Source organism: Myxine glutinosa, chromosome 1, assembly GCF_964187855.1.
Source record: "Myxine glutinosa chromosome 1, kmMyxGlut1.1, whole genome shotgun sequence".
NCBI classification, from domain to species: Eukaryota; Metazoa; Chordata; class Myxini; order Myxiniformes; family Myxinidae; genus Myxine; species Myxine glutinosa.
In genome coordinates, this window is record NC_136261.1 from 95,979,341 (window position 1) to 95,993,800 (window position 14,460).

The 14,460-nt window shown below is 45.6% G+C and overlaps 1 protein-coding gene across 3 annotated transcripts in view; it reads right to left on the minus strand.

Annotated features, from left to right (window-relative positions):
* The window catches only part of LOC137426672 (histidine--tRNA ligase, cytoplasmic), a 76,928-nt gene that overhangs the window by 19,132 nt on the left and 43,336 nt on the right, over positions 1–14,460 (minus strand). For all 3 annotated transcript variants that reach the window (XM_068115446.2, XM_078775071.1, XM_068115454.2), the window contains one exon: positions 5,915–6,040. In XM_068115446.2, coding sequence (XP_067971547.2) covers positions 5,915–6,040 — 126 coding nt within the window. The remainder of the gene's footprint in view (positions 1–5,914; positions 6,041–14,460) is intronic.

The window sequence follows — 14,460 nt, forward strand, 5'->3', positions numbered from 1 at the left end:
CAAAGTTCTGTATGCATACCGATTTCAGGTTCGAACCACAGCTGAGTAGAAAATAATGACTTATTGCCTCAAAATTTGAAATAACTTCTTTTGGATTTCACTGACCAAAACTGACTGACTCGCCATGCTCACTGACCACCCGCTGTGATTTTATTTTTCAGACAATGATTTGAAACATGCAACCATGGAATCGGCCACCAATACTACGCCTACTGTCCAGCCTACTGTCCAGCCTACTGTTTCATCATTGGAACGCAGATGTATTCTTCACATCCAACGCAGTGCAGACAAGAAAGCTCGTCCAGACGTTCTACCTTTCAAGGATACGCAATGGGAAGCAGTAGAAACAGCAGCAGCTAATAGACGGCAAAAGCAACATTTCCAGGACTCTGTCTATTGTGGTGTAGTTCAGAGATTGCCTACGTCTCCTGCTGAAATGGATGGTTACCATGTTTCTTGTTACAAGAACTTTACCGCCATCTCATCCCAAACGCCGCCTGTTAAAGCCGCCAGTGATGTTCACCGTAGCAATGCCCCACATTTACGTCCATCCAAGGAGTCGGCACCTTCTACATCATCTGCCGGGATTTTGCCACCTGTTTGTCTATTCTGTGAGAAAAAGATAAAACGACTCAAAGGTGGAAGCGTCGAACTGTTGGGAAGATGTGAAACCATTGAAGCCGGTGTATCGATCCAAAATGCAGCAAAGACATTAAATGACAGTAAGGTTATTCCAAAAGTAGTTGATACGGATTTAATTGCCAAGGAGGCCCACTACCATCATTCATGTAAAAGTGCGTATTTGTTGTCAGCCAATCGAGTTTCCCAAAAGGACACACGTGAAACAAAAACGCCTTCTGAGACCAGTGTGTTGGACATTTTTGCATACATTGAGCAATCTGTAATAATAGACAACAGACCTGAACTTCTTAATTCTGTATATGAACGTTATCTTGATATTTGTTCGGCATCCGCAGAAACGCCCAGGGGAAGCGCCTTCAGCCTCTCTAGGACATTGATGAGTCACTTCAAAGCGCGCATAAAGATACAGAGTTCACTTGGGAAAAGGCTTGGAAACATCTTATATAATGCAGAAACCGCAGATGATGCAATTCGTGTTGTATATGATTACACATCTACTGATGAGAGAACAATCGCCAAAGCAGCATTGCTTTTGCGCAACCAGTTGCTCAAGGTTGAAAAGGTCGACCTTCCTGAATGTCCGACATTGGAGGATTTAAGAAACGGGGACTCGTCACCCCCAAAACTTGTAGTAGATTTTTTCAATATTTTGTACGGAGGGCTAAAACCAGAGCGATATACAGAGTCAGTAAAGCGCCGCGCAAATTCGTCTAGTCAGGATGCCTTGTTCATTGTACAACGGGGTCGCGCAAAACCTGCAAAACATGTAGCTCTTGGTATGAGTGTTAAGTCGGTCACTGGCAGTAAAAAAATGGTTCAAGTCCTGAACAGGTTTGGTCACTGTTTAAGCTACAACACATTGGAAGAAGTTGAAACTGCCACAGCTGAATCCATTCAAGAACAGAAGCTTGCTTGTCCAAAAGGAACAGTCGTAGGTAAACCAGTCGGATTAGCCTTCGACAATTTCGATGAGATGACTCAAACCATGTCTGGAGCCAATTCGCTGCACGATACCATGGGTATTCTGTACCAAAATGTGCCAGCACCTGATGAAGAACGTGAAGCATCTGCTGTCATGGCAGTTTCAACCTCAACTAGTGCTCGGCAAGTAAAGACAGGCAAAAGGAAGAGAACCCTTGAGAGTACAGATACTGCACTCCAGCCATATAGGAAGATACCAAAGATGACGAAGTTCAGTTACAAAAACACTGCAGTCTACAGCCTTCCAGATGTTAGCAACAAGGCTCGCCACCTGGACCTCGTGTGGATGATGAGCCATGCCATTGGCAATGATGTATTGCCTATTATGTGGGTTGGGTTTAATGCAAGCATTTGCAGTGACCACCTTCCAAAACAAGAGGTTCTATATATGCCAAACTTACGCCAGCCTATCACCAGCCCAGAGGTCGTGCAGGAGACTCTCCTCATCACGCAGAGGTGTGCTAATGAGACGGGACAGAAATACGGAATAGTCAGTTATGATCTGGGCGCAGCCAAGCCGGCACTTCAAATACAAGTGACTGAGAAACCGAAATTTGATAACATTTTCATAATGTTAGGCCCATTCCACATCGAAATGGCTTTCTTCAAGGCTATTGGGAAACTCCTGTCCAACTCTGGAGGACCAGAAATGCTGACTGAATCTGAGGTACTTGCAACCGGATCCTTAAACGGATTTTTGACGGGGAAACATTTCAACAGGTGCAAGAGATTGCACCCCATACTAGCCCTTGCTCTTGAGCTTGCTTGAGCTACTTGCTTGAGCTTGAGCTTGAGCTACTAGCCCTTGCTAAGGAATACATTGCCATATGTTTCATGGATGTACTCAAATTGTGAATTAAAAATGCTAATTAGCGTTAATTAGCATTAATTAGGTCGTTCTTAAGCGACCTAATACACAAATTGAAAACTTAAGAATTGGGAATTCTGATTTCCACTCCTATAGAGAACATTTTAAGACAAGTTTGAAAGATGTACTCAAATTGTGAATTAAGAGTCACATTTAGGGGTCTTTGGTGGCGCCCCCTGGTTGCTGTGCAGAATTGCAGAACTTAAGAATTGCCTTTTTGGGGTCTCCTATCATAGATGCATATATTCCAGGCCTCAAACCTTTTGTACTCGAGATGTGAAACAAATGTTTCTGGGCTCCCGCACTATTATACACTGCACTGTTGCCAGGCTTCTGCTTTATACACCGCACTGTTGCCAGGTGCACCCTTACAGATAGTTCTGAAATGTAGTACTGCAGTGTACGAGGCCATTTGGGCATTTAATTAGCAGACACTGTTATTATGTATCCAAATGGACTAATGGTGGAATGTTTGCTATAAAATGGCCAATCTTTCTTGGTTTTGTTTTTCCTTTCGACACTCAATAAATACACATCATTGGTTTTCAACGAGTCACGTAACTGGGAGTCCCGTCTGCCAATTACGGTATCGTATAAATGGCATGAAGAGATTTGCTCCATGTGAAAAGCTATGAAGCTTATAAGAGGTTTTTTGCATCTGCTATCATTTTAATAATCTCTCAAACCACAGATGCCAAGTGAGGTACGAGGGATTTTCAACAAGTTCTAGGAATATTGTCACGATTGTACAATTGTCACGATTGTACTCAATCACGATTGTCCAAGAGAGGTCAAATTAAAATATTTTTCAATAGTGACCCTTTATTTCAATGCTGTCGATCTATTTGCCCATCAAACTGTCTATGACAGTAAGACAGAAGTTTTAAGATTCCTCCTTCAGCCAGGATGCTTCAAGTCAGTTACTCTTAGTCAGCCAATCGGTGGCCACACAGGTGAGAAGCGAAATGTCGAAACATATAATAGGAACTGGGGGTCAGATCTGGGGTGTGGTCGGGTGTTTCAACTGCTTAAAGTACCACTCACAAGTGGTGTTCTTTGGTCAACACCCTTGATGGCTTCCTACAGTTTTTGCTCGAAGCTGGAATAATATTCCCCTGTGGGTGTAGCTTTGTGAGGCATCGAGTCAATCGGCAGGAATCCAACTGGCATCCCAGAAAATTGTATACATTGAGTTGGACAACAGTTTGTGAGTCATTCGCATCTGCCAGCCGTTCTGCCTTGGGGACACCTCACGTCCATGCTTAGAGGCGGCCGCACAATTGGCGACTGCAGAATATGATGGTGCACCTTTGCCGTTCACGGCCACTATTTGTGGATTTCTTTGGAGCTGCATCTTTGGAGACTGTCTGTGTGTCTGTCTGTCTGTCTGTGTGTCTGTCTGTCTGTGTCTGTCTCTCTGTGTCTCTCTCTCTCTCTCTCTCTCTCTCTCTCTCTCTGTGTCTGTGTCTCTCTCTCTGTGTCCAAAGACAAACACACAGACAGACACAGACAGACAGACACACACAGACAGACACACAGACAGACAGACACAGACAGACAGACACACAGACAGACAGACACACAGTGTGTCTGTCTTTGGAGCAAATTCTTTGGAGCTTTGACACAGAGACACAATTTGTGTGTCTGTCTTTGTACAACAATTTGATGACACCTCGATGCTCGATTTTAGTAAGGTGCATAATTCATTGTATGACAGCAAACTTCTGCTTTATACCCTGAAAAAAACATCAGATTAATTAAACTGCTGGCACAATAAAAATTTAGTAAGAATACACAATCAGCTTTATCTGTGTATGCTCTGTACTTGAGACTTTGCCTTTATTTGTTGTTTTATATTTGTGGTGATATGAATGTCTTCCATGATCCACAAATTATATGTAAAAGACAACGTAAATACCACAACTGAGCAATTATGCGACCCCTTATTTTTAAGGTTAAAATAATTTTGAAGATTATTTTACTGTGATATGATTTAACAAGACAATCAAGGCGTATTTAATGGAGAACTAGAACGGCACTTGATAGAGCGCATACCTCCACCAGGCTGAACAGTTTGTTTTGTATCCCATGATTGGTCGGATCTGGATTCAGACCTGAACCAAAGTCTAATCGGCTTGTTCTCATCACCTAACCAACTCGTCCACCAAGTTTAGTCAAAACTCGTCCACAACTTTTTTAAATATCATGTTATATATCGCTTTTCGCCCGATCTCTCAATGGTGAGGAATCACTTGAAAAATTAAATAATTCTCATATCCGAACCCATATTCAGAACTTCACCAAAATCAAATCGATTCGTCCTTGTCACACAACCAACCTGTCCACCACGTTTTGTCCAAATCCGTCCATAACTTTTTGAGATATCCTGCTATATATTGTTTTTGGCCCTATCTCCCAATGGTGAAGAATCACTTAAAAATTCTAGTATCCGGATCCGGATCTTCACCAAATTCCAATAATCTCGTGCTTGTCACATACACTACCTCACCGCCAAATTTCGTCCGAATCCGTCCACAACGTTTTGAAATATCTTGTTCACAGACAAACAGACAGCCAAACAAACAGACAGACAGAGTGAAAACATAACCTCCATCCACCTTCAGTGGCAGAGGTAATAAACATTTTATTTATCCATATACAGAGATGGCTGGCAGCATGGCTGGCAGGATGGTCTTGACTCTAGAGGTACACAATGTCACCCATGTTTTGCATACAGGACAATGTATCAATGTGTCCACCACCCATCGGAAGGACGTAAAGCCTGAGCCGAGCACCCATCTGCCAGCACTGCTTGTCTGTGGATGTTAAAAGTCCCATTACGTCCTTCATAAAGAATAGGTGAGTTATCACCAGTACCTGAAAAATATTTTTGAAATGCCTGTCACATCTAGTCGAACGTTAGGCCCGGCCTGCCGATTCGTGAAAGACTTGGAACCAAAATAAATCCCCGGTAGACCCCACAAAAAGGTGAGATTAATTGGTGCCATTAAATAAGTAGTAGTCGTAGTAGTAGTAGTCAGAACTGTTTTAAAAGATACTATTTGGCCACTAAGTGTTAACTTTTCACAACATGTCAGAACTCCTGCAGATAGCAAATTATATTTAACAAGAGTAAGAACAAATAAAGGAAATGTGATGAAGGCACAACACTAGTAAAATAAAATGACATCATTTACTATGTCTAACTGTCCTTATGCAGTAAATGCTTTTGAAGTAGCATTTTTTTATCCATTAAATATCTTCCCCGACCGTCGGCAAATTTCTACATAATATTATACAGGTATACAATCAGACACTGTATACCTGTATAATATTATGTATAATATATATATATATTTTTTTTAATTATACAGGTATACAATCAGACACAAGACAGAAATATTTGAACATGCAGGTACATACAGCCTGCATGAACTGTCGTAGTCGTGCATTGCTTGCAGAAGGCTGCTCACGACGGTACACAGCCCCAAGCTGGTACCGTCGCAGACGGCCAGGATTGTACATAGCCAGGTATCGAGCAAATGGGACCTGCATGAAATGGAAGAGAGGGCAATGGTGGCTTCCAGTACATATTATCCATTTATTGTTTGTGCAGAAAATGGACTATTTTATATTTAGCTGTCTCATTGGCACTTTTACCATGCTTGATACGTGTAGAGTATCAGTTTTAAGGAAGGAAGAGACAAATAAAAGCTGAAAGCATAGTGTCGCCAATAAATGTGAATTATGAGTGGGAGTGGGAACCATTTTATTTTTAAATTTATATATATATATATACGTATACAATCTATACATATATATATATACGAGCAGGAGTACCCAGTATTGCAGGGAGAAGGGGGATGTAGGGAGGGGGGGGGTGGGGTGAGGAAGGGAGTGTAGGGAGTGGAAGGGGGAGGAGAGGGAGTGGTGAGGGGAGAGGGAGGGGAAAGATATACTACATATACATCTTTTGGGGGGAGGGGAGGGGGTGGTGGCTTTGACAGGCCCCTCTGTTTTGGGGGAGAAGGGGTAAGAGAAGTAGGAAACATTTACATGTGCAAAGAGTGCTTGCATAACCTCAGTGCTGCACAGGTAAAAAAAGGAAATTGTAATACCCTCTGCCACCATCACCAGGTGGTGCTACAGGGTACACAGTTGTACGCCCCTCTCCCGGTCCCCCACACCTCTGCATGAGGCCGCAACCACATAGCCTATGTTACCCCCCAGACAAAGTTGTATTTGTATTTGTACCCCAAGTAAAGTATAAAAGTATTTATAGCTGGAGTACCCAGCATTGCTCAAGCGAAAAAGAAACATTAACATGGTTGAAATGAGGGCAAATATAATGGAAAAGCAATAACATCAAAATCAGAATCCATCACAAATATGAAATCATCATTTTACATTTTCGTTGAATATATGCTGGTGAATGTATTTTACTTCTTTATTAATTCTTTCGAGTTTATATATACAGTCACGCGAAAAAGTAAGTACACCCCATGTAAAGTTTTGACTTTTTCAACATATTTCAACATACAGCTATTTGATCTTCATTTCAACAATATTGATAGATAAAAGTGATATAATATAACAAATATCATGAAACATTTACATTTTGTAGTCCATTGTATAATTTAAATAAACATAAATGCAAATTTCGCATGTGGAAAAAGTAAGGACACCCCTACATTTATCATTACTTCAAATACCTAAAATTAGAATCAGGTGCACCAGCTCAGGTGCAAATGTTTAGAACATCGTTAGAGAGCATCTTGGAGGAACCTGTCTTATTTAAACTCAGACATTTCGTTTGGTTTGCTCTTTGTTGTTGAAGTGTGCGGCGTCACCATTCCTAGATCAAAAGAGCTCTCTGAGGCCTTCAGAAAGAAGGTTATAGATGCCTACGAGTCTGGGAAGGGATTTAGAAAGATCTCCAAACAATTTGAAATCAATCATTCGACTGTCCGGAAGATCATCTACAAGTGGAGAAGATTCCAAACAACTGCCAACTTGTTCAGGCCAGGCCGGCCCAGCAAGTTCAGCCCGAGAGCAGACCGCAAGATGCTGAAAGAAGTCTCTAAGAACCCCAGAATGTCATCATGGGACCTACAGGTAGCTCTTGCCACTGTTGATGTCAAAGTGCATGAGTCTACCATTAGAAAGAGGCTGCACAAATTTGATCTACATGGGAGGTGTGCCAGGAGGAAATCTTTGCTGTCCAGAAAGAACATCAGGGCAAGACTAAAGTTTGCCAATGAACACCTCGGCAAAGACCAGCACTTATGGAACAATGTGCTCTGGACAGATGAGTCATAGGTTTAATGAGCTATTTGGCCACAGTACCAGAAGACATGTTTGGCGAAAACCAAAGACAGCATTTGACCACAAGAACCTGATACCAACTGTAAAGCATGGTGGTGGAAATATTATGGTTTGGGGCAGCTTTGCTGCATCAGGGCCTGGGCAGCTCACCATCATAGAATCCACTATGAATTCTACATGTACCAGAGGGTGCTTGAGGATAATGTGAGGCCATCTGTCGGAAAGTTGAAGCTCAACCGAAGGTGGAATTTGCAACATGACAATGACCCTAAACATACCAGTGAATCCACCAAGGAATGGCTGAAAAGAAAGAAATGGAGGGTTCTGGAATGGTCAAAGCCCGGATCTAAATCACATCGAGATGTTGAGGGGGGGATTTGAAACGAGCTGTGCATGCAAGAAACCCCTCAAACATCGCACAGCTAAAATAATTCTGCATGGAGGAGTGGGCAAAAATTTCTCCCAGTCGATGTCAGAGACTGGTAGACAGTTGTAAGGAACGCCTACTTGAGGTTGTTTCTGCCAAAGGGGGCAATACCACCTATTAGAGCCAAGGGTTTACTTACTTTTTCCACATGCGAAATTTGCATTTACGTTTATTTGAATTATACAATGGACTACAAAATGTAAATGTTTCATGATATTTGTTATATTATATCACCTTTATCTGTCAATATTGTTGAAATGAAGATCAAATAGCTGTATGTTGAAATATGTTGAAAAAGTCAAAACTTTCCATGGGGTGTACTTACTTTTTCACGTGACTGTATATATATTGTAACGATTTTGAGAAGTGTAACGGGTTTTGAGGAGTGTAACAATTTTGGAGGAAGGGTAACGGATGTGAAGAGTATGGTTTTGGTATGGTAACATCCTGGTAATGTAAATAATGGTCGCAGCCGTCCTCCTAATTAATTTCATCGAACATACACGCAGGTCACGATATATCTTTTAAATAGTGTATTTCCTTATTCCATGTAGGCTAAGTATGTGTTTTCCCACTAGATTGACTTTGCATTGTATCAAACAAAATAAGCGTAGGCCCTTCCAATTTCCCCAAAACCTCCCTTCCAATTGTCTTCCGCATTTTGGCTGGTTTTCTCTTCAACCACCATTGGCCACGAGGTAAGGTTGGAGAAGAAAGGCGTGGCTCCACCTCGTCAGAAGAGGGCAGGAGTGAACCGGCCCTAACAGCCAATCAACACCGCGGTGAGTGACCCGGTAGGCGTGCCCTCGGAGCCGGCGGCTTAATTCCGCCGGAGGTGATAAAAGCGACTGCAGGGGACTGCTTTAGGAGTGCAGATGAGAGATGACTGGAGAGGAGCAACGAGGCTGCACCAAAGAGAGGCCTTGAGAGATACGCTGGGGGATGACCTGGAAGAGGAGCGCAATCCACCGCAAGCCCTACCTACCTACCTACCTACCTGCCTGCCTGCAATACCCCCCTGTCGTTGGAGAGACGCGCTGAACGGAGGGAGACGGCTCCACCCCAGGAAGAGGAGCAGGTGTGCCGAGCCAGCGCGTGACGGCCGCGGATACGCGACGGAGGTTTTCCCGCCAAAACCGCGAGGGGTGCTGCGGCCTCCGACCTTGCCTTCCTCCACGCGTCCACCTCAGCTATTCCTTCCTGCAATATCCACCGTGTGAGTGTGAACGTCCTGTCCTACTCGTTTGTCTTGGGGATTAAGTAAATGAAATAGAATAAGTTAACAATGCACTGTGTGACTGCTCTTTTCCATCTATTGCTGTAAATAATATTGGTCGCTCTAAAATATTGCTTGTGTGTGTATAATAAATCTGTTCTTCCTCCAAACTCTGTCTTTCTTCTCTCTTCTTCTCTTTCGGTCGCTTTAGAGGTTTCCCAATTGAATATCTGTAGCGCGATTAGTCAACGTTCGGTTGGAATCGGGTTCTAATCGGGGAGTAACTGTTCGGACGCGGTTAAATACACCACCGCTCGGTAAAATAACATCCAAAAGCCGCGTCTGTAACAATTGGTGTCGAGGAGTTGGATTCGAACCTGGGACTAAATTTGTTAGGCCCAAATTTTGGAACACCAATTGTACTATTAGAGTAACAATTGGTGTCGAGGAGGGAGATCGGACCCGAAGCGCGCTTAACGCGCTCAAAATTACAAGCTGCCGAAATTTATTTTGTTTTATAAAGCAAAACCCGAAGTTGGAGATCGCGCCATGGACAATCAAGGCGATCGGATGTCGGTGGGAGAGATAGACAGGGTGGAATCGACCCAGGACCTCGGGGAAATGTATGTGGAGGAAAGGGAGGAGGAGAAAAATGGCAATGTGGTTGCGGAGGTTTCAGACGCACAAAATGGCGCCCTCGCGCACGTGGTTGAGGAGGCCACGGTCGCGGAACCAATGAGCGCGACCCAAATGCAAGCCTTCATGACCCAATTCATGGTGGAAATGCAGAAAAATAACGATAGTGAGAAAATGGAAAGCAGAAAAATGGGGGCCCTTATGGACAGGCTAGAAGCCAAAATGGGACAAATGGGGAACCGGATGGATGCTCAGGGTGAGCGATTGGAGGGCCAAATGGGGGTAATGGGAAACCAAATGGGGGTAATGAGGGACGAAGCGAGGGGTACCGGTGAGGGGTTAGACAATAATTTTAAGGAGTTAGACAAGAAATTAATGGGGTTAGAAAATAGGATGGAGGACAAATTGCGGGAAATGGGGGAACAATCCGCCCGGGAAATCGAACAGATGGGGAACCAGATGGAGGAAATACGAAGAGGGATGAGTGAGGAGGTCTCGGGGCTACGCGAGGAGGTAAAGCGAGGCGAAAAGCGTATCGAGAAAGAGGTGAGAAATAATACGGTAAAGTTACAGGGGGGAATAGAAGATCTGACGAAAGGAGTAGAACAGCTGACGGTGGGACAAAAAGAACTAGCGGACCAAGTGGAAAAGAACACTGCAATCATCGGGGGTTTAAAAGCGACACAAAAGGACATTAAAAATGAATTAATAGCGACACAAAAGGAATGTCAAATGGTACATGAGGGATTGACGAAGAGGTTGGAAGAGGTGACAGAAGTAATGGAGACGAAGGACCGGGAGGTAAGGACGCACATAGAAACGGTTAAAGTAGCAATGGAGGAAGAAATCGAGGGGGCGCACCGGGAGCTGAAAGAGGTAAAGGAAAAATTAGAGGAGGTGGAAGAAGGGGTGAGTGAAATTAAGAAGAGACGGAGGGAAGCTAAGAGGGAGATAAAGGAGGAAGTCATGGAATATGTACAAGGTCTGTGTTCAAATCATGATGCGGTGCTCACTAACCAAATAAAAAGTTTGCAGGCGGCAGAGGAGGTGCGACGAGGTACGGAGGTGAGTGGCAATGTATATGATGTGAGGAAAGCTTCAGTCGGCTTGGGGATTGGTTTGGATCCGGGTGTTCGTGAAAGGCCGTTGGTGAAGTGTGTGACAGGTCAGGTGTGCGAAAAAAGAGGTGTGCGAGAATGTCCGACCATGGGGTGTGTGAGAAAAAAGTGCACGCCGAGGAGTGAGTGTGCCGTCAGGAGTGAGCCGGTCGAAGCGCGTGTGCGAGGGGGTACATGGAAGCGCGGTGTGGTGAGTGTTACAGAGGATGTAACGAGAAAGTGTACGTCTGTGGTGAGTGTTACGGAGGAAGTAACGAGAGAGTGTACACCTGTGGTGAGTGTTACGGAGGAAGTAACGAGAGAGTGTACACCTGTGGTGAGTGTTACGGAGGAAGTAACGAGAGAGTGTACACCTGTGGTGAGTGTTACAGAGGATGTAACGAGAAAGTGTACGTCTGTGGTGAGTGTTACAGAGGGTGTAACGGGAGAGTGTGCGCGAGAAAGGTGTGTAACGGACGGGTGCATGAGGAAAGAGTGTGCCGTCGAAAGTAAGGGTGAGTGCGCGACTGAGAGTGGAGGTGAAAGTAGTGAGAGTGAAACGGAGCGTGAGCTGGTTGTGATAGGTGAGCGAGGATGTACACCTGGGATGGAAGGATGCACACCTGGAATGGTAGAGCGTGAGTGGGAATGCACGCTGGAATTGGTAGTGAGACACGTGGTTGGGTGTGCGGGTGAGAGCACACCTGTGATTGTCACAAAGGAGGTGACCGAGAAAGGGGCGCGAAGCGGTGTATTGGTGAGGTGTGCGAGCAACGAATGTGTGCCAAAGTGTTCGGTGGTCAGGTGTGTGACCAAGTCGGTGAGCGGAATGAGTGTACCGAGGTGTGTTAGAGAAGGTACGACCAAGAGCATGGAAACGGCTGCATGTATGAGCACGAAAGGGGTAGCGTATGCTTGTAGGCATCCAGGTGAGGCGTCGACGATAACCGGGTTAAAGGTTAGGTCGACTTTTAGCCGGATCGGGCCCTCGGTGCGTGCCGGGCTTCGCGTGCCGCGAGAACCAGCGGAGATCCGAGCCACGGCGGGTTCGAAAGGACCGCCGTGCGCGATCCACGCTGGGCCTCGCGTGGAGCGGCCGCGTCCGGGCTCCACTAGGCGGAGCGGGCAGCTCGATAGGAAGGGTCGTCATGGCGACCACTTTCTATTGAGACGTGCCGGCAGGTCGAGATCGGGACATTGGATGGCTCCACGCCGAAGTGGTGCATGGGATCTCGGCCCGGGTAAGCCTCCGTCCCTGCCCCGAATGCGGGACGTATCCAGCCGCTGGCAAAAAAAAACGACCCGCGTTCATTGCTCGGCTGTACGAAGCCGGGCTGTAGATGTGAATTGGCGCACCGAGAGGATGTAATAAGTAGACGGGTGATGTGAATTGGCGCACCGAGAGGATGTAATAAGTAGACGGGTGATGGTGATAGTGATAGTAGTGATTTGAAACGAAATTTAGAAAAGTGAATAGAATTGGCAGTAAATGGAAAATTTTTGAATTGTTGGATTTGGACGAGCGAAATTGGTAGTGAGAGACCCCCGATGTGGTGGGATGGCAAATCCACCATCCCTCACAGGTGGGGGCAAATGCGCAATAGTTTATGGGGTGGCTATGACAACCGAGCCAGGGAGGGCTTGGATAATTGTAGGGATCTAGCGAAGATGACATTAGGTAACGTTAAGGTTAGTTAGTGACTGATACCTGTAGTGGGGACGCAGGTAGATTAGTGTGGATTATAATGACGTGGGAGCGCAATAGTTTAAAGGGACGACTGGGAAGCGCAAGTTTCAGAGGGGAGGAGTTAGCTGAGATGATGCCGTGTGTGTGAGGATTGAACAGGTGAGAATGGAACAGGTGTGATTGCACAGGTGTGCAACTGAACAGGTGTGTGGAGCAGTGTATGAGGGAGTAGTGGTGATTGCGTGTTGTGTTGACCAAATGGTCCAGGAAGAAAGGAGGGTGCAGGTGGCACCAGGTATGATTGCACAGGTGTGCAACGACAGGTGAATGAAGAACAGGTGTATGTGGCTGTATGGAATAAATGGTATGGAGTAGTGAAATGGATGGTCGTGGAGTGAGAATGGTGGAAATTGTGGAGTGGAGTGGATGGTGCGAAGGTGTGAATGGGGGAAGAGTGGACCCCCATCGCGGATACCCGGGGCGGGTAGTGTAAGTGTTAGGTAGAGGGTACAGGTAAATTGTGGTTGGATATTGGCATCTGTGGTGCGGGTGACAGAATGGTATGTGGATGGGTGCGTTGGTGTTGTGGAAATGGCTGGGCGTGTAGCCTGTTAGTGTGTGTAGTTGGTTTGGGGCACTCCACCACTGTAAGGATGTCGGCCAGGTGAGGCCGCAGGTGGGCTCTGGGAGCCGGTAGTAGTTGTGTGGATGGGGCCCGAGGATCCGGAGGACGGACCCGGGTAGCCCAGTGCCAGAGGGCACCAAGGGGTGACAGAGCCAGGAGAGGGGCTGCCCCCAGTTAGATAGGTTAGGGTGAGGAGCTAGGTAAGCTCGGGTGGCAACTACAGTGGTGGAGGTGTGCAGGTGGGTAGACCTGTTGGGAGAGGTACACGTCGCAGCCCAGAAATTGTGCTAGAGCACCGGGAGATGAATCGGGGGAGTGAGACCCCAAAATTGAGGAGCACCACAGTTTGGCCAATGGGAATTGGTTATTAGAACCCATAGTGTAAGTTGGCCAATGAATTGGCAGGGAAAGACCCCGGGTAGTGTAAAGTGTGTTAAAATCATTTAGAGGATAGTTAGGATGAAGGATCTCCTCACACCATCTGCATCCACTCACCTGAGGTGACAGGTACTCCACACCATGCCATGTTTGATTATTTTTTATGATGCAAATGTTTGGATTGTGAGACGCATCATGACGTGGGTGTGACATTGTGCTTTGATGTTCCATCTCTGCCTCCTTATGAGGATTGATGATGAATTTGATGATGGCAAATTTTGAAGTAGAGGGATTGTGGTGACGAATTTGGTATAAGGGAAATATGGGGAAGACGTGACAGTAGTGACGAATTTGTAAATGTGTAGATTTTTGTACATATGGGGTGAGAACAAGGGTAGGGTAGGTGACAGGGGGGTGACGTACGGTAGGGACGAGCTTTCTCACTTCGGCCTCCGTACGCATTTCACCTTGCATTGCCTTATTGACGTGTACCCTTGTGACCTTACCCCTCGCTAAATTGTCTTTCTTTTGTCTCCCACATGACCTGTGCGCCATTGGGTGCCGAGGGGAGCGTGCGT